The 21,514-nt window shown below is 41.6% G+C and overlaps 2 protein-coding genes across 3 annotated transcripts in view; both read right to left on the reverse strand.

Moving 5' to 3' along the window:
- Nucleotides 1-392: 392 nt before the first annotated feature.
- On the reverse strand, nt 393-6,375 carry crygs2 (crystallin, gamma S2). 2 transcript variants are annotated; one of them, XM_088352539.1, is made up of 3 exons: nt 6,210-6,375; nt 3,416-3,658; nt 393-700 (listed from the first exon to the last, which is right to left on the reverse strand). In XM_088352539.1, the coding sequence occupies exons 1-3, from the start codon at nt 6,216-6,218 to the stop codon at nt 428-430; spliced, it is 525 nt and encodes a 174-aa protein (XP_088208665.1). In that variant the 5' UTR covers nt 6,219-6,375; the 3' UTR covers nt 393-427. The 2 variants fall into 2 exon arrangements, with proteins under 2 accessions (XP_088208665.1, XP_088208664.1); XM_088352538.1 differs by lacking the exon at nt 6,210-6,375 and adding an exon at nt 3,802-3,893 and having other exon boundaries at nt 3,416-3,680.
- Nucleotides 6,376-9,373: 2,998 nt separating this feature from the next.
- The window catches only part of tbccd1 (TBCC domain containing 1), a 30,057-nt gene continuing 17,916 nt past the window's right edge, over nt 9,374-21,514 (reverse strand). Inside the window, exons 8-9 of the mRNA XM_088353308.1 lie at nt 16,551-17,066; nt 9,374-11,641 (exon numbers count right to left, since the gene is read on the reverse strand). Coding sequence (XP_088209434.1) covers nt 11,443-11,641; nt 16,551-17,066 — 715 coding nt within the window. The 3' untranslated portion in view covers nt 9,374-11,442. The remainder of the gene's footprint in view (nt 11,642-16,550; nt 17,067-21,514) is intronic.

Below are 21,514 nucleotides of genomic sequence, written 5' to 3' on the forward strand. Positions count from 1 at the left end.
TGTCTCTCTCAACATCTGTCTCTCTCTCAACATCTGTCTCTCTCTCAACCTCTCTGTCTCTCTCTGTCTTTCTCGGTCTCTCTCTCTCTACATCTGTATCTCTCTCTACATCTTTCTTTCTCTACATCTGTCTCTCAATCTCTCTTGCTCTGTCTCTCTCAACCTCTCCCCCTCTCTCCCTTTCTATTTCTATTTTTACCTTCATGCACTGTAACTCTGACTCAATTCGCTTCTTAATTAGCAATTTCGAGCCCTGATTTTTGTGCGCCGGCTAGATTTTCTTGTGCGCAGAGAATGTGCGGGCAGTGCGCAGTTTAGAGGGAACATTGCTCCCAACCCACAAGAAAAACGATCGGAAACGGCTTTGCTTCCAGACTTTTATTTCGTCGGTCTCGTGGCTCATTTGACCCATTCCACAGGGCAAGACTCATTCAGTGAAGCGCTTAAAGGACTGGACCGCAGCGTTTGCCCCTCCCCAGTCCCCGGGCTTGCGGTACTCGCCCTTCTCCAGGAAGTATTGGCGACCGCGGTAGTTGGGATGCTCGTAGAACACCCACCAGCCATCCGAGACTTTGCAGGAATTGACTTCTCTCCAGCGGAACTTCTCCAGGAGTGAGGCGCAGTCCTCCGTGGCCTCAAAAGCCTTGCCCCCGAAGTCGGACTTCTCGTACAGCTGCATTTTGTACTGGCCTCCGCTGGTCTGTGAGGGCCACGGAGTATAGTCAGGGAAATGGAAAACCAGAACTGGGTGTGATCGATGGAGCGTTTGGTTCGTGGGTCGAGTCAATGTGTATTGATTTTAGCCAGTTGCATCATGGGTAAAGCTATAAGCCAGGGGTAGGCACATTTCAGGGTTTGTACACCTAAGGACTTACAAAGCCAATTTTCCAACACCATCAGAATAAGAAATCCGGTGGGAATCACGATTTTGCAGAGCCATAAACATATCTGTGATCAGGGTTGGGTAGGGTTACTTTAACTTGATTACTTTCAATTACTTTTGGATTACTCCAATACCAAATATGCTAATAAAAGACAAAATAAACTCAATATGAATCAAATGACTCAATTTTGTGCAGGCTTGGGGAGTAACGGAATACATGGAACGGCAAAAATGATGTTTGCAAGCTGTTTGGATTGATTTTCATTTTGTTTCTGTCACATTTGATGTTCGTTTTGCCGGAGATCAAAGAGATCAAAGCCAGGAGAGAGAGCTTACCATGTGTTGTGAGTCATCATTTTATTCATATTTAGTTTCTTTTGTCTTTTATTAGCATATTTGGTATTGGAGTCATCCAACAGTCATTGAAAGTAATCCAGTTAAAGTAACCCTACCCAACCCTAGTCGCATCTTATGTTCGTTTTGCTGGAGATCAAAGAGATCAAAGCCAGGAGAGAAAGCTTACCATGTGTTGTGAGTCATCATTTGATTCTTATATAGTTTCTTTTGTCTTTTATTAGCATATCTGGTATCTGAGTCATCCAAAAGTAATTGAAAGTAATCCAGTTAAAGTAACCCTACCCAACCCTGTCTGTGATTTACATCTCCATTCATCAAAACATGATTTTTAGATCTTGAGTGAAGCTTTTGAGACATATCGCCTCATATACTGTATTTGTAATCCGTTAGCATGTTGATGTTAGCATAAATTGTTAGTATACATTTTTGAAATGAAGCAGTTAGTGTTAAGCTGTTCGCCTTATATGTTATGTTCCCGTTAGCAAAACTTGTTAGCATAGTTTGTTAGCATTAATTTATTATCATGTATCCGTTATCATAACTTGTTAGCATTGACAGTTAGCATTTAGCCGTGAGTGTAATTCGCTGGCATGTAGCCGTTAGCATAATTTCTTAGCATGTAAGTTTTAGAATTGATCTGATAGCATAAATTGTTTGTATACATTTTTGAAATGAAGCAGTTAGCATTTAGCTGTTTGCCTTATATGTTATGTTCCCATTAGCATGTAGCTGTTAGTAAAACTTGTTAGCATAATTTGTTAGCATTCAGCTATTATCATGTATCCATTAGCATTACTTGTTAGCATTGACAGTTAGCATTCAGCCGTGAGTATAATTCGCTAGCATGTAGCTGTTAGCATAATTTCTTAGCATGTAAGTGTTTGAATTTTTCTGAGAACATAATTTTTTTAGCATATAGCCGTTAGCATTTGGACATTAGCATCACTTATTACTATATAGGCATTATAATAACTCATTAGCACGTAGCCGTTAGCATAATTTGTTATCATGTAGCCGACAGCATGTTAGCATTAGCATAATTTTATAACATGAAGGAGTTAGCATTTAGCCGTTAGCATCACTTGTTAGCATTGGCAGCTAGCATTCAGCTGTGAGTGTAATTCGCTAGCATGTAGCCATTAGCATAATTTCTTAGCATGTGTTAGAATTTATCTGATAACATATTTTTTTTAGCATATAGCCGTTAGCATTTGGACATTAGCATCACTTGTTAGCATCTAGGCATTATTATTATTATTATTATTAGTGTGAGGAGGGTAACGAGGACAGCAGAGAAAATAATCGGGACTACACTTCCCTCCATTCAGGACATTGGCCAGAAGCGCTGCCTATCCCATGCTAAGAACATTATCGGGGACCCCTCTCACCCCCATCATGGACTGTTCACTCTGCTAGCCTCTGGGAAGAGGTACTGCAGTGTGCGGTGCAGGACCACCAGGTTCCGCAGTAGTCTAGTCCCCCTGGCCATTAGACTGTTAAATGGTCAATCTAACATATAGTTAACCTAAATCTAAACGGCTGCTAATCTGACTTTTTGCACTACTGGCAGTTCTTTATAGCTTGCCACTCCTTGCACATTTGCTCTCTGCACTATTGTACTTACAGCGTTATTGTTACAGTGTTAATGTTACTGTTTACCTGACTTGTTAACCTGACTGCCCATTTTGCACATCTGGTTAGCTACTCCTCTTGCACTATCGGCACTATGGTAAAATACTATACGTAGCCATAATACAATACAACTTTTACTTATATCTGTACATTCAAGGAAACTGTGCGGGTCAGATGTATCGACATTTCGTTCTGTATACACGTGTACTAGAATGACAATAAAGTAGATCTGAATCTGAATAACAACTCATTAGCACGTAGCCGTTAGCATAATTTGTTATCATGTAGCCGTCAGCATGTTAGCATTAGCATATTTTTTTAACATGAAGGAGTTAGCATTTAGCCATTAGCATCACTTGTTAGCATTGGCAGTTAGCATTCAGCCATTAGCATATTTCGCACTGGATTTTTTCTTTTAATGGTACTGGAGAAATTGATAATAATGGCTTTGAAATTCCGTAAAAAGTGCTTGAATTTTGTGTACGAAAGGGGTACAAACCCTGACTTCTTCCAAGTCCTACATGTAGAGGAGGGGAAACTCACATAATGGATGATTTTGCAGGAGCTGAGCCTTTCGTTGAGTCCCATCCAGCGCTGGTACTCCGGGTACTCGCCCCGGGTCAGGACGTATTGGTAGCCCAAATAGTTTGGCCGCTCGTAGACAACCCAGGCTCCGCCTTCCACACGGATCGAATTGCAGCGACTCAAGTAGGTGTGGAAGTCGGAACAGTCGCTGTCGCACTCGTACCTGCGACCCTGAAAGTTCTTGTCTTCGTAGAATACGATCTGTAGATTGGGACGATATTTACTTTTGGAATGGAAAAACTACAACTGTCACACTGGGTTATAGAACCAGAAGGACACAAACACTTCAATGTCATCTATCCGAGCTGGGTTTATTTAAAATAAATAGCCAATGAAAAGGATACTGTGGGAACCAATGTACTGCCTTAATCGTCCTGTTGTAGAATATAAACTTGCATTTGTAGAATAGATTTGCATACATTTAGAAAGAAATGTAGAAAGACTTGCGTACAGTTGGGAGAAATGTTGCTTACATCTCGGGAAGGTCTTGGCAGACGAATTAGTATAAACAATCCTCCTTAAGGGAGGACAAGAGATAACGGCAAAGGGCAAGGTGACATAAACTGGCATAAACTTAAAAACACTTCCAAATAAGGACGGAACCCTGGGCATGTACACGTGAAAGGGTGTAGCGTGAAAGGGGTACACGTGCTATGTTGAAACTATAAAGTTTCTTGTTGAAATTGTGTATCAATAAAAAAGAGCTCCCTCTGACGTCATTTGATTCCTGCATTCTTTGAACACATATGAGACGATTTCTCAATTTATCTTCTTCAACATATTGGTCTTATCTTCATCAAACCGACTTATCCAAGTTTGAGCAACAGGGACAGAAGCCTCAGAAGGGAAACCCAGAGCTCCCTATCTCCAGCCAACTCAATTGACAGGATCCTGAGACTTGCCCAGCCTAGAGATGTAGTCTTCAATCTCTCCTGGGTTGTCTATGGAGGCTTGGAACACCTCTTATCGGAGTCAACCTTACTGGCTCCTCTCAAAGCAGAGGGGTAGAAGCTCCATACGGAGTCAGAGCTTCCCACCCTATCTAAGAAAGACCAGACTTTTCAGAGGAAAATATGGGGTCTAAATCGACCTCTTTTACATGTTGTGGGAGAGCTATTTACAAGTTGCTGATGCTAGAAAAGATACACCAAGCATTCGACTTTTTTTCAACTGCCAGTTGGAGAGGGGGAGGGGCCAGAAGAGGAGGACTTACGTCCATCTCCTTGGTCGCGCTCCCAACTCTGGGGGGCCCTTCCCCCACCAAACGGCATTTATTTAGGCAGAACAAAGAAAGAGAAAGAAAGAAACGCCGGTACCAATATTTGAAACAGAAACGTGATACCATCTGGTTTAGAGATACACACTTTTTGTGGAACTAGTTTAAGCCCACTTTACAGGAACTAACTTCAGTTGCTGGTTTTGGTTGATCATGACTCCCCCGGTTCATAATCATAGGTGAGGGTAGGAACATAGATCTACTGTTAAATGAAACGCTTTTCCTTACAGCTCAGTTTCTTCTTCACCAAGATGAATCGATACAGGGTCTGAATGACAGCGGACATTGAATCGATTGGTGTCAATCTCCCACTTCATCCTGCCCTTACTTGTGAACAATACCTTGACAAACTGTAAGGTGGGCTTAGGGTACTTCCCCAAAAGTGTATTTTGAAACCAGGTGGTATCACGTTTCTGTTTCAAATATTGGTACCGCCCAAAGGGGCGTTTCTTTCTTTCTTTGTTGTGCCTAGATAAATGCCGTTTGGTGGGGGAAGGGCCCCCCAGAGTTAGGAGCGCGGCCAAGGAGACGGACCTAAGTCCTCCCTCTCCAACTGCAGTTGTAAAAAGTCAAAATGCCTGGTGCATTTTTCTAGCATCAGTATTTTGTAAATAGCTCTCCCACAACATGTAAAAGGTCGATTTAGACCCCACACAAACAAGGACCTTCTCTTGGGACAGGAAATCATCCCTGACCCGGTGAGGTATTGCTACTTGCTACTATTTTCCGTCTGAGAACGATGGTCTCGGATTTGGAAGTATTGATCCTCTTGCCAGTTTCTTCACACTCCAGTCCATCCATCCATACATAATCTTTTGCTTATTTGGGGTCAGGTAACGGGGGCAGCAGGCTCAACAGGGAGGTTCAGACCTCCCTATCCCCAGCCAATTCGACCAGCTCATCAGACAGGATCCTAAGGTGTTCCCAGGACAGCCTAGAGTAGTCTTTCCAGCGTGTCCTGGGTCCTGCTCAAAGCCTAGGGGGGTAGGACATGCCCGGAACACCTCCCGAGGGAGTGGTCCAGGAGGCATCCTTATCAGATGCCCGAGTCATCTTAGCTGGCTCTTCTCTATGAAGAGAAGCGACTCTCAACCAATTCCCTCCTGGATGACCACTCCATCTTTAAGGGAGAGTCGAGCCACCCTGTGGAGGAAACTCCTCTCACCCGTTTGTACCCAGAATCATGACCCACAGTTAGTGACCATAGGTGAGGGTAAGAACGTAGATCAACCAGTAAATAGAGAGCTTTGCCTTTTGGCATAGCCCCTTCACCAAGACAGACCGGTACAGGGTCCATATTACGGCAGACACTGCACCGATCCTTCTGTCCATCTCCCTTAACATCCTACTCTTCTTCGGGAGCAAGACCCTGAGATACTTGAAGTTTTCCACTTGGAGCTCTCCAAGAAGGGTCAAAAATAAGTTGGAGAAGCGAAAAGCAGCACATTATCTGCAAACACCTGAGCTATTACTCACCCTGCCCATCTTTGATTGACAACGTAGCCTTTGCGATGCTAAGGTGATGGCAGCGTTCGGTGTCCCGACTCAGCGCAGGAGCCCCGGGCGCTCCGTTTTATACCCCTGGTTCCCTATGTCGGCAAGCGCCTACAGCAACAGTGGAACAACTGCTTCGTCATGAAAAGGAGTTCCAAAAATTGAGTCAGTGATTCTAGCTCTATTCAGTTTTTCCAGAAACGCGGGGAAGGATTACGGCATAATAGACGGTTCATGGTAAGCGTCCAGCGCCTGATATCCCCCCACCACACGTGCCAACTGCACCGGGTTGCCCCCACCTGGCGAGGGAGGAGCTGCCAACTAAGGACCTATTTCCAGGGTTGGGTAGGGTTACTTTAACTGGATTACTTTCAATGACTTTTGGATTACTCCACTACCAAATATGCTAAGAAAAGACAAAAGAAACTAAATATGAATACAATTACTAAATTTTGTGCAGGCTCGGGGAGTAACGGAATACATGGAACGGCAAAAATGATGTTGGCAAGCTGTTTGGATTGATTTTCATTTTGTTTCTGTCGCATTTTATGTTCGTTTTGCTGGAGATCAAAGCCAGGAGAGAAAGCTTACCACGTGTTGTGAGTCATCATTTTATTCCTATTTAGTTTCTTTTGTCTTTTATTAGCTATTTAGTGTTGGAGTAATCCAAAAGTCATTGAAAGTAATCCAGTTTAAGTAACCCTACCCAACCCTGGTTTTGCCGGAGATCAAAGCCAGGAGAGAAAGCTTACCACGTGTTGTGAGTCATCATTTTATTCCTATTTAGTTTCTTTTGTCTTTTATTAGCTATTTAGTGTTGGAGTAATCCAAAAGTAATTGAAAGTAATCCAGTTAAAGTAACCCTACCCAACCCTGGTTTTGCCGGAGATCAAAGAGATCAAAGCCAGGAGAGAAAGCTTACCACGTGTTGTGAGTCATCATTTTATTCCTATTTAGTTTCTTTTGTCTTTTATTAGCTATTTAGTGTTGGAGTAATCCAAAAGTAATTGAAAGTAATCCAGTTAAAGTAACCCTACCCAACCCTGGTTTTGCCGGAGATCAAAGCCAGGAGAGAAAGCTCACCACGTGTTGTGAGTCATCATTTTATTCCTATTTAGTTTCTTTTGTCTTTTATTAGCTATTTAGTGTTGGAGTAATCCAAAAGTCATTGAAAGTAATCCAGTTAAAGTAACCCTACCCAACCCTGGTTTTGCCGGAGATCAAAGCCAGGAGAGAAAGCTCACCACGTGTTGTGAGTCATCATTTTATTCATATTTAGTTTATTTTGTCTTTTATTAGCATATTTGGTATGGAGTCTTCCAAAAGTAATTGAAAGTAATCGAGTTAAAGTAACCCTACCCAACCCTAATTAAAACTCTTTCTGTGTACCGTCTTCTTTTGTACATATCTCATGTTTCAATGTGGGCACATGCGGCTAATAGTCAGGTGCGGCTTATGTATGTGCAAAATGTGTTTTCCTTTGAAAATGTACTTGGTGCGTCTTATAATACGGTGGACCTTATCCAAATTTTGCGGTAAATACCTAAAAAACCTTCTTTTTAAGTGTTATTTGAATCAATAGTGTTTTATTTGAATGACTAAAGTCTTTTTACATCCCTGGGTTTGTTGTATAATAAACACTGGGGTTTTAAGACCCTGAAGTCTGACAAAGATTGTACTCAAGAACCAGGGTTGGGTAGGGCTACTTTAATTGGATTACCTTCAATTACTTTTGGATTACTCCAATACCAAATATGCCTTGTTCTCCAAACATCGCCTGCCATCTGCGTCAGAATTCTGTCATCAAAATTCCCCGACCAAAACACTCTGAAGCGACCTGAAGCACACTCAGTGAAAATCTTCATTGCACTCAATAAATGTAAATTGTATTTAATCGTATAAAATCCTTCATCTCGGCTCTATACGATGTACGTCGGTCAGCGTTTTTGACTTCACTGTGAATTTCTCCTTTATACCCGATTACCAAAATTTCCGCACTATAAGGCGCACCGGGTTATAGGGCGCACCCTGAAAAATAGTTTTTGGTCCTATATTTGACATACATAAGGCGCACCGGATGATAAGGCGCTACAATGGGAACGTCGACAAAACAGTCAGATGATTCAGTCCAACTGATTACCCCCTTAACATTCCCAAAGCTTGCAAAGACGCAAATACGTGTCGAGAACACGTGCGGATGCGGTGTCTGTACCATGTCACTCAAATGCATCGTTCCATCATTCGGAAGGTCAAAGTCTTGGGATTCAAGAAATGCCAACCATTCCTTAGTTTCTATTTTCTTTTTCACTCACAGCTTTACTGTGCATATGACAATAAACACTTGGAATTGAGTTTAATTTCAAAATAGACACTCCATTCCATCCATTATCTGCACCGCTTATCACAGAAACATCGAGTTCAGTCTGAAACAAGATACTGGGAAAATATATAGCCGGAGTAGCTCACCGAAGTCGTTGCGTTCAATAATAATGTGCAACCATGGTCCTCTAATATCCGTGAGTTTAGTAGATCCAGGAGAGTAAAATATTTACAAATACAGTACAGAATAGTAAAATACTGTTTCCTCTATGCGGTAGTTCGACCTAACATGCTATTCACATTCATCTTTTTCAGCCAATTGCAGGCTTTGTTTTGCCCCTTTAGCCTATGAAAGCCTGTAAATGATAAAAAAGGATCCGCCCTCTTTACCTCCGAATAACTTTAGCCAATAGTGATCGAGTTAACTGATGATTGACACATCTTTTTCAGCCAATTGCAGGCTTTGTTTTGCCCCTTTAGCCTATGCGAGCTTGTAAATGATAAAAAGGATCCGCCCCCTTTATCTCCGAATAACTTTAGCCAATAGTGATCGATTCAAATGATGATTGACACATTGGTTAGCCAATGAAACGCCGGTAAATAAATCCCAGCATACACCGCGTACTACTTGGCGTTCGGGGGGAAATCGAGTCGGCGGCTGCAAGTTAGTTGCAAGACTTTGTGACTTAATATTGATCCATATATAAGGCGCGCTGTATTATAAGGCGCATGGTCAGCTTTTGAAAAAAATGAAGGCTTTTAGGTGCGCCTTATAGTGCGGAAAATACGGTAGAATGCCACATTGGAAATAGCACAGGCTCTCAAAATGAAGTGAGAATTTTTATTTCTTTTAAGTGAACATAATAAATCTTTTAAAGTTGCATTGAGAGCATTCGTCTCCAAAAGCAATAACATGACAAGGTATCAAGTACAAAACAAGGAGGGCTCCAAGATAAAGGAAACCATAGAAAAATATTAAATACGAGGCGTTTTCAGGAACTGATAGAAAAATATACTTTGAAGTACATAGTTGGCTGGAAGAAGGAGGAGTCAAAAGGTTCAAAACATCAATTACAATCTGTGTTAAACTAAATTCCATATGGAAAACATTGTTTGGTGAAGGTCTATGCTAGTAGTTGATTCATGACATTTTTATGACCGACTTAACAAAATTTCCCTTTAGTTTGAATGCAGGACGGCACTTAGTCTACACCACAAGTGTTAAACAGGCGGCCCACGGGCCAGACCGGGCCCACCAATGGTTTAAATCCGGCCCGCAAGACAACAATGAGAGAAGCGCATGAGGAAAATGAACTGTAGTTTTAAATATTTCCACCGGATGTCACCAAAGCCAGTTAACACTTGCAAAACAATGGTGGTAGTATTTCTCCATTTCTCTCACACTACACTCACTTCTTTTTTATTTATTTTTCCCTCTTTTTCTTTCTCCTGTTCACTCTCTCTTTCTCTTTTTCTCTGTAACGCAGGGGTATCAAACTCATTTTACCTCAGGGGCCACACGATAGGACGAACATTCTCTCAGGGGCCGGACTAGTAGATTAGAGGGAAAGAGAGAGAAAGAGAGAGAGAGAGAGAGAAAGTGAGAAGGGGAGAGCAAGAGCGAGAGAGGGGAAAGTGAGAGAGGGAGCAAAAAGCGAAAGAGAGAAAGCAAGAGAAAGAGGAAAAAGAGAGACCACGAGAGAGAGAGAGAGAGAGAGAGAGAGAGAGAGAGAGAGAGAGAGAGAGAGAGCGAAAAGCAAGCGGGAGAGAAAGAAAGCGAAAAGAAAGCAAGAGAGGGTGAGAGAGAAAGCGAAAAGCAAGAGAGGGAGAGAGAGCAAAAAATGAGAGAAAGAGGGAAAGTGAAAAGAAAGCGAGAGACAGAGCGAGAGAAAGAGGGAAGGGGAGAGCGAGAGAGGGGAAGTGAGAGAAGGAACAAAAAGTGAAAGAGAAAGTAAGAGAGATAGCAAAAAGCAAGAGAGAGAGAGAGACCAAAAAGCAAGCGGGAGAGAAAGAAAGTAAAAAGCGAGGGAGGAAGAGAAAGCAAAAAGCGAGAGAGAGGGAAAGCAAAAAGCTCGAGAGAGGGAGGGAGAGCGAAAAGAAAGCCAGGGAGAGAGAAAGCAAAAAGTGAAAGAGAGAAAATGAAAAGTGAAAAGAGAGAAAAAGAAAATGCAAGAGAGAGAGAGAGAGAGAGAGGAAAAAAAGCACGAGAGAGCAAGACAGAGAAAGAAAGTGTAAGAGAAAGAGAGAGCGATAGAGAAAGGGAGAGAAAGAAAGAAATACAACTTCAGCGTCTTTGTAAGAGGCACCTGGCTTTGGCCACATCAAGTGGACATACTTCAACCTGCAGCCTTGTTTTTCTCTTGCGCTTCCCTCACTTTTTCTCTGTCTTGCTCTCTTTCTATTTTCTCTCTCTGATTTAATTCTCTTTCTTTTTTCTTCTCTTTCCATTGTTCTCTTTCTTTCTCACCCTGTTTCCCTTTTTCGACCTCTCTCTGTCTTTTTTTTCTCCTGCTGACTCTTTTTCTTTCTGTCGTTTCACTTCCCTTATTCTTTTCATCTTTCTCTTTTTTCATTTTCTTTTTCTCTCTATATTCATTCCCCCCTTCTTCTCCATTCATCTCTATTCTGCTCTCTCTTTTTCTCTCACTGTTACTCTGTCTCCCTTGTTCTCCCTATCTGTTTATTGCTCTCTCTTTCTCCCTCTCTCTTTCTCTTAAACCTAGTAGTCCGGCCCCCGTGAGATTTTTTATAGCATTTGTGGCCCCCAGCTAAAACCAGATTGACACCCCTGGTCTACACCATGGACTATTTGTGGACGTGATAGACTTTCAATTTCCTCTCCACAAATAAACGCGGACTTCTTCATCTAGATAAATACTTCAGAAGGCGTGAGGACTCAACAGGCCATAGGCGACTGTCCAACTTCTTCTCTCTTCTTCATGTACACGTCCTTGTTCGCCGGCTCGCCATTGAAGACCTGCAGAGAGCGCCCCAGGGTCGGGATCAGACTGACCAGTTCCTTCCTGTGTCCCGTCTCCAGGAGCCACTCGTGGAACTTTGCCTCCACGAGTTCCTGGAACTTGCTCGTCTGCTCCCTGAGAGGAGAACATATATTTGAAGTGAGCTTTTCGGTTCTGGTGTGAATTGTGTAGTGCTGTTCGAAATAATAGCAGTGTGACGAACTAGAATATCTCAGGTTATAGTATTTTATTTTTATTGTTACACGACTAAAAAGTAACCAGTAGGCCCAGGCTGTCCAATTGGGCGGTTAAATAGCTCAGCCAACCACTACAAAAAATCATTTTCCTAGAAAATCCCCATGACCAATGTTCCCTGTAGTTTTCCAGGGGTCTGAGCGTTCACACCAAGTCGGTGAGCAGCGCTTGAAACGACAGTGAGCAACCGTAATCCCAAGTGTGGCAAGATAATCAATGTCCAAAACTCGTCTTGGGATCAAGAGGTCGCGGGTTCGATTCCCGGCTCCTCCGTGTTACAGTGTTCATTTTACCTGTGAAAAGTGATGGGTCCCGGCAATTTTCCTTGTAATTTTCCTTACGGGTCTGAGCGTTCACACAAAGTTGGTGAGCAGCGCTTGAAACAACTGTGAGCAACGGCAATCCCAAGTGTGGCAACTAAGTCATTATCAACATGTCCAAAACTTAACATTTTGCTGAGTTTCCGGCAATGCAAAATTATTTTTCACTTTTGAATCAATTGACTCATTTACGATTGCAAGGGTTGCAGGGCCTACAACGTCACTTTTTTACAATTCGTTCACAAGATTTCCATTTATTTTTAATTCCTGACATATTTTATTAATATTCACATTTTTGGGGGCTTATTTAAAGTGAAAAAAGAGAAAGATAAAAAGAATAAGAGAAGTGAAACGACAGAAAGAAAAAGAGTCAGCAGGAGAGTAAAAAGACACAGAGAGAGAGGGGGGGTCAAAAAAGGGAAAGAAAGAGGGTGAGAAAGAAAGAAAAATAAAAAGAGAAAAAGAAAGAGAATTAAATAATAATAATAATAATAATTTCCTTGTATTGTCATTCTGTGTAACAATGTACACAGAACGAAATGTCGATTGCACCTGACCCGTTGTAGCGAGCCGATGCAGCCGCAGCCAACAGAGGGCGCCGCCGACCACTTTTTAAGTGTAAATTAGAGAGAGAAAATAGAAAGAGAGCAAGACAGAGAAAAAGAGAAAGAGAGAGTGAACAGGAGAAAGAAAAAGAGGGAGGAATAAATAAAAAAGAAGTGAGTCCGAGAGAAATGGAGAAATACTTCAACAATTGTTTTGCAAGTGTTAACTGGCTTTGGTGACATCCGGTGGAAATATTTCAAACTACAGCTCCGTTTTCCTCTTGCGCTTCTCTCACTGTTGTCTTGCGGGCCGGATTTAAACCATCGATGGGCCTGATCTGGCCCGCGGGCCGCCTGTTTGACACCTGTGAAGTAATGCAATGGCAAAGCAATGCCAGAGAGCAGTGTCAGTTTCCGGCAATGCAAAATTATTTTTCTCTTTTGAATGAATTGACTCATGTACTATTAAGATTTCTATCCCCCCTTTCCTTTAAGTCATTTTGTGCATAATTTTACATAATATTTGGTCATGTTGGGATTAAAAAAGCAAAAACAACCCGAAGAGCCGTTTGGGGCACGAAAGAGCCGATTCTTTTTAGTGAGCCGAGCCGAAGAAGCCGGTTCTTGAAAAACTCTACTGACTTTACTCAACTTCGTTCTACTTCGACATTGACTTCAAAAGACCGCATTTGGAACACAGCGTCAGGGGAACCCGTGTATTTTGACCTTCATGCACTGTAACTTTGACTTAATTCGCATTTTAATTAGCAATTTCGAGCCTTCATTTTTGTGAGCTGGCTAGATTTTCTTGTGCACGGAAAATGTGCGGGCAGTGCGCGATTATCATCCTCCTCATAGTGTAACCAGGAATATATTTGAGTCCATTTCTTGCTAGGAGTATTCTTTTGCCTATCTTTCGTCGAATCGTTCGCTTCAAAACACGTGTTTTCCTTGCCTTTGCGGTCTTCTGAAGAAATTCTCCGTTTTTTCATGCCGGAATTATTGCCGTTGTCACCACTTTCTGTGTTATGTTTCGACTTATTACCGACAATGAAGAAATGACCAATTTGTTGTTGATTTGCACCTAATACCAACTGTTTTTACGCAGGCATACTTCTCTTTCACTCGACAACCACCACAACAATGACGTCATCTCGAAGCAACGAGATCTCGTTTGCAGAGATCGGCACGAGACCAAAACAACAATGGCGGATCTGCCTGACAAAAAGTTTGGAGTGCAGTAAATCTTTGTAAAAAAAAAAAAAAAAAAAGTAATCTGGTAATAATGACAATTTGGTGTCAAAAAAGTTGCGTCCCGGGGACCAGTGTTCCCTCTAAGCTGCGTGCGTGCGCAATTGCGCACTGCTCGCAACTCTCGGCGCACAAGAAAATCCAGCCAGCGCACAAAAATCAGGGCTCAAAATGACTAATTAAGAAGCGACTTAAGTCAAAGTTACAGTACATGAACGTAAAAATACACGGGTTCCCCTGACATTGTGTTCTGAATGTGGTATTTTGAAGTCAAAGACGAAGTAGAAGGAAGTTGAGTAAAGTCAGTAGAGTTTTTCGAGAACCGGCTTCTTTGGCTCGGCTCACTAAAAGGAACTGGCTCTTTTGGGTCCTAAGCGGCTCTTCAGGTTGTTTTTGCTTCTTTAATCCCAACATGACCAAATATTATGTAAAATGATGCACAAAATGACTTAAAGGAAGGGGTAATAGAACAAAAAAAAATTCCAAAATGAAAAAGTAGTGAAAAGCTAAAAAAAAAAAAAAAAAGAAACAAAAGGAAGAGAAAAAAGAAGGAAGAATTCAGAAAAAAAGCAAAAAAAAAAGAAAAGAAAGAAAAAAAGTAAATAGAGAACAAAAAGAAAAAAGTAACTGCTCAGAAAAAATAAACACGATGAGATTTTTTTAAAGGAATTTAAAAAAAAGAGAAAAAAAACAGGGAAAAGGAAGAAAAAGTTTGTGTTGCATTCAAATCATTTCCAATTATACCAAGTCAATCTTGTTGCCAACATTGTACTTCCGCTAAAAAGTTTAATTAAATACAGTTGTGTATCTTACAACCGACTCAATAAGCCCCCCAAATTGTGAATATTATGCGACAAAACATATCAGGAAATAAAAAAAAATGGATATCTTGTGAAAGAATTGTAAGAACAAACGACAATAGTACATGAGTCAATTCATTCAAAAGAAAAAAATAATTTTGCATTGCCGGAAACTCAGCAAACTTGATGTCAAGTTTGGGACATGTTTGATAATGACTCAGTTGCTACACTTGGGATTGCCGTTGCTCACTGTTGTTTCAAGCGTCGCTCACCCACTTTGTGTGAACGCTCAGACCCCTGGAAAATTACAGGGAACATTGCCGGGGACGCACGTTGATTCGACACGATGCGTCCCCAGCAAAAATGCTGCGTCTAGGACGCAGGGACGCGGGCAAACGAGAACACAGTGTGTGTATTTTTCCATGGCATGGCCGAAGTGTTTGGATGGAGAAGAGTCGATATCGAGGTTAGCTCATGTCAATGGTTACAATACAAGTATGTCATCATTGCTGGAGGGACTCTAAACTCGCCGTGACCCTCACTAGAAAGAGAAGCAACAAAACAATGTCCACGAGCGCTTCACAGTCCTTGAAAGCACAATAAAATTATTAACACGTGTGAAGTCTATATATATATATATATATTTTGTGTATTTCTCTGAACATTCCCCTAATATTCACTCTCTATATATCTTTTGCTGTTTTAGTCTCATGACTACCCAATGATGTGTCAGTCTAATGTCTACCCAATGATGTGTCAGTCTAAAGTCCACCCAACGATGTGCCGGTCTTAAGTCCACCATACTTGTACTAAATAAAACCGGCTGCAGAGAGGAGGAGGACGATTGTGGAGCCGAGAACACGATTCTCCCCCGATTCTGCAGCAGAACGAAAATGTACATTGTCTCTGCCTGAATTTCCTTTTATATCTGATGACCGGCCACACGGGGTTTACCCACAATTTGGACCCCACAACACGTCTGCTTAAAAATGACGCTGACACTGCTCTCTGGCTTTGCTTTGCCATTGCACTACTTCACCAGTGTCAAACAGGCGGACCGCGGGCCAGATCAGGCCCACCGATGGTTTAAATCTGGCCCGCGAGACAACAGTGAGAGAAGCGCAAGAGGAAAATGAGCTGTGGTTTAAAATATTTCCACCGGATGTCACCAAAGCCAGTTAACACTTGCAAAACAATGGTGGTAGTATTTCTCCATTTCTCTCTGACTCACTTCTTTTTTATTTATTTCTCCCTCTTTTTCTTTCTCCCGTTCACTCTCTTTTTCTCTTTCTAACGCTTTCTTTTTCTCTGTCTTGCTCTCTTTCCATTTTCTCTCTCTATTTTACACTTTAATTCTCTGTCTTTCTATTTTCTCTTCCTTTCTCACCCTCTTTCCCTTTTTCGACCCCTCTCTCTCTCTCTCTCTCTGTCTTTTTTTCTCTCCTGCTGACTCTTTTTCTTTCTGTCGTTTCACTTCTCTTATTCTTTTTATCTTTCTCTTTTTTCGCTTTCTTTTTCTCTCTATATTCATTACCCCTTCTTCTACATTTATATCTCTATTCTGCTTTCTCTTTTTCTCTCACTGTTACTCTATCTCCCTTGTTTTCCCTATCTGTTTATCGCTCTCTCTTTCCCTCCCTGTCTTTCTTTCTTTTTCTCCCTCTCTCTTTCTCTTAAACTTACTAGTCCGCCCCCCTGTGAGATTTTTTATAGCATTTGTGGCCAGTTTGACACCCCTGCATTAGTTCTTCCCTCATACCCAACAACAGCTGGCATGAATTTGTACGGTATTATACTATGGAAAGCTATTTAAATGCAGACCATTTACCATTTACCCTACAGGTGGCGCCCACGTGCATCCTGTACCACTCACCTGTTCAGCTGAGCCTCCAGGACCGTCTGCTGCCATCTTTGTAACCTTTTCTGCTTGTCCTCCAATGCCGACTGATAGGGGGGCGGCAACTCCCCCGGTACCTCGCACGTGTCCCCCTCCATGTGGAACGGCACCACCATCATATGGAACTCCTCCGGGGGCAGAAGACGGAAGCAAACCGGGTCCGAGTTCTTAGAAGGCTTGGCGGGGTCGGTCCCCAGCAACAGGGGATCGTCCCAGAGATTGGGGACCACCGCCAGCCCCACGCTGGCCATGTGGTCCTCCAGGGAAGGGTAGAAGGTGTGGAAAGGGCCCAGGGTGATGTCGAGGTTGCCGGGCAGGAACAAAGGGCGAGTGGGTGTCATGACGTGGAGCGTGCAGCGGGACGAGCCCCCGATTGCGATCTTGCCCGCCGCGCACACAACGCGGACGTTCTGGCAGCAATGCACGTGCACGCTAGTCTCTACTGGACCCAAAACCACGGTGCAATCCCTGCACTTGTCCACGATGACAGACCTGGGGAAAGAGAAACCTTCAGAAGCAAGCACATACCTGTCAAGCTCCAGGGCTCCATGCCCTTACAAACTGTATCATTCGGAAGGTAAAAGTCTTGGGATTCAAGAAATGCCAACCATTCCTTAGTTTCTATTTTCTTTTTCGCTCGCAACTTTACTGCGCCTATGACAATAAACACTTGGAATTGAGTTGAATTTAAAAATAGACACTCCATTCCATCCATTATCTGCACCGCTTATCACAGAAACATCGAGTTCAGTCTGAAACAAGATACAGGGATAATATATATAGCCGGAGTAGCTCACCGAAGTCGTTGTGTTCATAATAATGTGCAGCCGTGGTCCCCTTATATCCGTGAGTTTAGTGAATCCAGGAGAATAAAATATTTACAAATACAAAATAGTAAAAAAATGCTTTCTGTATGCCGTGAGCCACGTGCTATACACATTCATCTTTTTCGGCCAATTGCAGGCTTTGTTTTGCCGCTTCCGCCAATGCCAGCCTGTAAATGATAAAAAGGATCCGCCCCTTGACCTCCGAATAACTTTAGCCAATAGTGATCGATTCAACTGATGATTGACACATTGGTTAGCCAATGAAACGCCGGTAAATAAATCCCAGCATACACCGCGGACTACTTGGCGTTCGGAGGAAAATCGAGTCGGCGACTAAGTTAGTTGCAAAACTTTGCGAATTAATATTGATCCATAAATAAGGCGCACTGTATTATAAGGCGCATGGTCAGCTTTTGAAAAAAATAAAGGCTTTTAGGTGCGCCTTATAGTGCGGAAAATACGGTAATTAACATTTTGTTGTGAGATACTGAGTTGCTCGACATGAATGAGGTTTATTATAAAAAAAGTTCAAAAATGAAGTCGCTTGGACGTTCACTGTAGAAGGAAAAAATACATGCAAATAGAATTAAGTAGAATTTTCTTATTCAAATTATGAATTCATTTTCTGCATTCAATTATTGTCTGTAATATACTGATTAAAGGTATAACAAACTTGTCTTTTTTCATTTTCTCCTTTTATACTTCCTTTTTTTCTTAACTTCTTTATACAACATCATCATTCGTAATATAATGTGTTATTTTCGATTGTTCTCGATTGTTCTCAGCTCAGGGATGCTGCTGGAAATGTGAATTTCCCTTCGGGGATGAACAAAGTATCTATCTATCTATCTATCTGGCAGCCACTCCAGCAGCTCCCGTGTTATTTTCGATTGTTCTCGATTGTTCTCAGCTCAGGGATGCTGCTGGAAATGTGAATTTCCCTTCGGGGATGAACAAAGTATCTATCTATCTATCTATCTATCTATCTATCTATCTATCAAAGCAAGTGAGCCGTTTGAGAGCCGGCTCTCTTTAATAAGTGGAGCCGAAAAAGCCGGTCTACACAACTACCACATGAAATCTGATGTTTTTTAAGACCACATGTATTTCCAGGGTTGAGTAGGGTTACTTTAACTGGATTACTTTCAATGACTTTTGGATGACTCCAATACCAAATATGCTAATAAAAGACAAAAGAAACTAAATATGAATCAAATGATGACTCACAACACGTGGTAAGCTTTCTCTCCTGGCTTTGATCTCCGGCAAAACTAACATCAAATGCAACAGAAACAAAATGAAAATAAATCCAAACAGCTTGCCGACATCATTTTTGCCGTTCCATGTATTCCATTACTCCCCAAGCCTGCACAAAATGGAGTCATTTTATTCATATTGAGTTTCTTTTGTGTTTTATTAGCATATTTGGTATTGAAGTAATCCAAAAGTAATTGAAAGTAATCAAGTTAAAGTAACCCTACCCAACCCTGTGTATTTCAAATTTACTCAATCAACTCCTGATCGGAATGATGCATGATGGGAAACCCCCAGGCGGCAGACGCATGCGCACAGTAGCATCAAACGCTCGCTTTGTTTGCAAAGAAAAAAAGGATACCGAGATAGAGGCTACCGCGGCGAACTCGTTTGACTTGATTGATTTGCCGTTTTGTCATAGTCGGTGTATACCGGACGGTACCCATCATTGACAAATTTGCGTTTTTCCGTACAGATTTTCTTGTACGTCGTACACGTCTTAAAATGCATAATAAATGTACTTTGTACGGCAAAAACGTACTGGTAATGCTGGAGGAAACCAGAGTGCCCTGAGGAAACCCACGCAAGCATAGGGAGAACATGCAAACTCGGCACAGGAAGGCTGGAAGTTGGATTTGAACCAATGACCTCAGGAACTGTGCCGCGAACGGGCTAACCACTCAGCTCAACCACTCATAAAATGAATAAGTTACCTGCCAGTAACGTTGACTGTAGTGTAAAATAAATTTGTACCAAAAATAAAAAAATCAACATTTAACCAGATGATGGCAGTAGCCCTTTGGCCACCATGCCCCCCAAAAAAAATTAGTCCACCCCATTTCAAACATACCGACGTTAAATAAAAAAAAAAGGAAAGTTGACTGTAAGGGGGGCCTCTTCCAGGATAAGTTAACATTGAAGTATTTTTTTCACCGAAATCCCAAATAACTGCATCTGCCTAATTTGCCTACAATAACTCAACAACCAAGTAATGTTACATAATATGTTCGAAAAAGGTAGTAAGAAGCAAATGCTTATTTTCCCTACCCCTTCATCTTCCCTATTAAATACACCAATGATATAACAACAATAGTAATAATATCAATAATAACAGTTATGATATAACAATAGCAACAATTACACAAAGTAACCATATTTCTAGACGCACTATTCCCAATCTCTCGTATCACCCATATCCCATTTTCTTCATCTCTGTATTCTGCCAGTAATGTTTTTTTGTATTTAAATTTGAACAATAGTTGGACATTGTTTGATCTCGTCTTGTAAATTGTTCCAAAGTTTGACTCCACACACAGACACACACATACTTTTCCTGGTGGTTCTCTCCTTTGGGATCATGAATTCACTGCAGCCCCTTAAGTTATAATTTCCCTCTTTCCGAATGAAAAATTTACGGATGTTTTCTGGCACTATGTTTTTGTTGACCTTAAATAGCAGTTGTGAAGTGAAAAGGTTTACTAAATCCTCCAATTTTGATTATTTGGACTGCAGGAATAAAATATTTGTATTATCCCGATATCCTACCCTGTGTATGGTTCTAATTGCACGTTTTTGGAGGATAAAAAGGGGCTGTAGTGAATTTTTGTAACAATATGTTAAGTTGCATGTTAAGTATGGTATCATAAATACAATGCATTATAGTTTAAAATGAATTTGGCTTCATTAATTATTGAAATGCTTTTAGATACTTTAGTTCAGGAGTGTCAAAAAGGCGACCCGTGGGCCGTATCAGGCCCGCTAAGGGATTGAATTTGGCCCGTGAGAAAACGCTGACAGAAGCGCAAGAGAAAAACGAGCTGCAGGTTGAAATATGTCCACTTGATGTTGCCAAAGCCAGGTGCCTGTCACAAATCTCTCTATCTCCTCTTTCTATCTCTCTCTTTGACCCTCCCTGTCCCTCTTTTTCTCTTTCTTTGTTCCTCTTTGTCTTTTTCTTTCTGTCTTTTTACCTTATTTTACCTTTTCTCTCTTTCTCTTTCCCCTTCTATCTTTCTCTCTCTTTTCTCTCCTTCCATCATTCTTTATCCCACCCTCTCTTTTTCTCTCCCTCCCTTTCTCTCTCTCTCTCTCTCTCTCTCTCTTTTTTCCTTTCTCTCTAATCTACTAGTCCGGCCCCCGAGAGAATGTTTGTTCCATCGTGTGGCCCTCCAGAGTTAAAATGAGTTTGACACCCCTGCTTTAGTTTGCATGTGTGTTTTCCAGCTTAATTTATTGTCTATTATGACCCCTAAAAACTTAATTTCTGATACAATGTCTATTGCAGCACCTTCTATTTTTTACTTCTAAATCTTGATTTGCCTCGCAATTACCTAAGAGTATTACCGTATTTTCCGCACTATAAGGCGCGCCTAAAAGCCTTTATTTTTTTCAAAAGCTGACCATGCGCCTTATAATACAGTTATAATACAGTTTATGGATCAATTTTAAAGTTGCAAAGTTTTCCAACTAACTTGCTGCCGCCGACTAGATTTTCCCCCGAACGCCAAGTAGTACGCTGTGTATGCTGGGATTTATTTACCGGCGTTTCATTGGCTAACCAATGTGTCAATCCTCATTTGAATCGATCACTATTGGCTAAAGTTATTCGGAGGTCAAGAGGTGGATCCTTTTTATCATTTACAGGCTGCCATTGGCTTAAACGGCGAAACAAAGCCTGCAATTGGCCGAAAAAGATGAATGCGTATAGCATGTGGCTGACGGCATAGAGAAAGCATTTTTTTCTATTCTGTATTTGTAAATATTTTATTCTCCTGGATTTACTACCCTCACGGATATAAGAGGACATTGCCTGCACATTATTATGAACACAACGACTTCGGTGAGCTATTCCGGGTTTTA

Source organism: Urocampus carinirostris, chromosome 14, assembly GCF_059441175.1.
Source record: "Urocampus carinirostris isolate Australia breed hairy pipefish chromosome 14, RoL_Ucar_1.0, whole genome shotgun sequence".
In the NCBI taxonomy this organism is placed as follows: Eukaryota; Metazoa; Chordata; class Actinopteri; order Syngnathiformes; family Syngnathidae; genus Urocampus; species Urocampus carinirostris.

Coding starts and splice junctions, on each gene's coding strand:
- crygs2 (XM_088352538.1), bottom strand. CDS start 3,878: ATGTATGCAAATCTATTCTACAAATGCAAGTTTATATTCTACAACAGG. Junction 3,681..3,801: donor GCAGTACATTGGTTCCCACA/GTATCCTTTTCA, acceptor CCATTCCAAAAG/TAAATATCGTCCCAATCTAC. Junction 701..3,415: donor CCTGCAAAATCATCCATTAT/GTGAGTTTCCCC, acceptor TGGCCCTCACAG/ACCAGCGGAGGCCAGTACAA.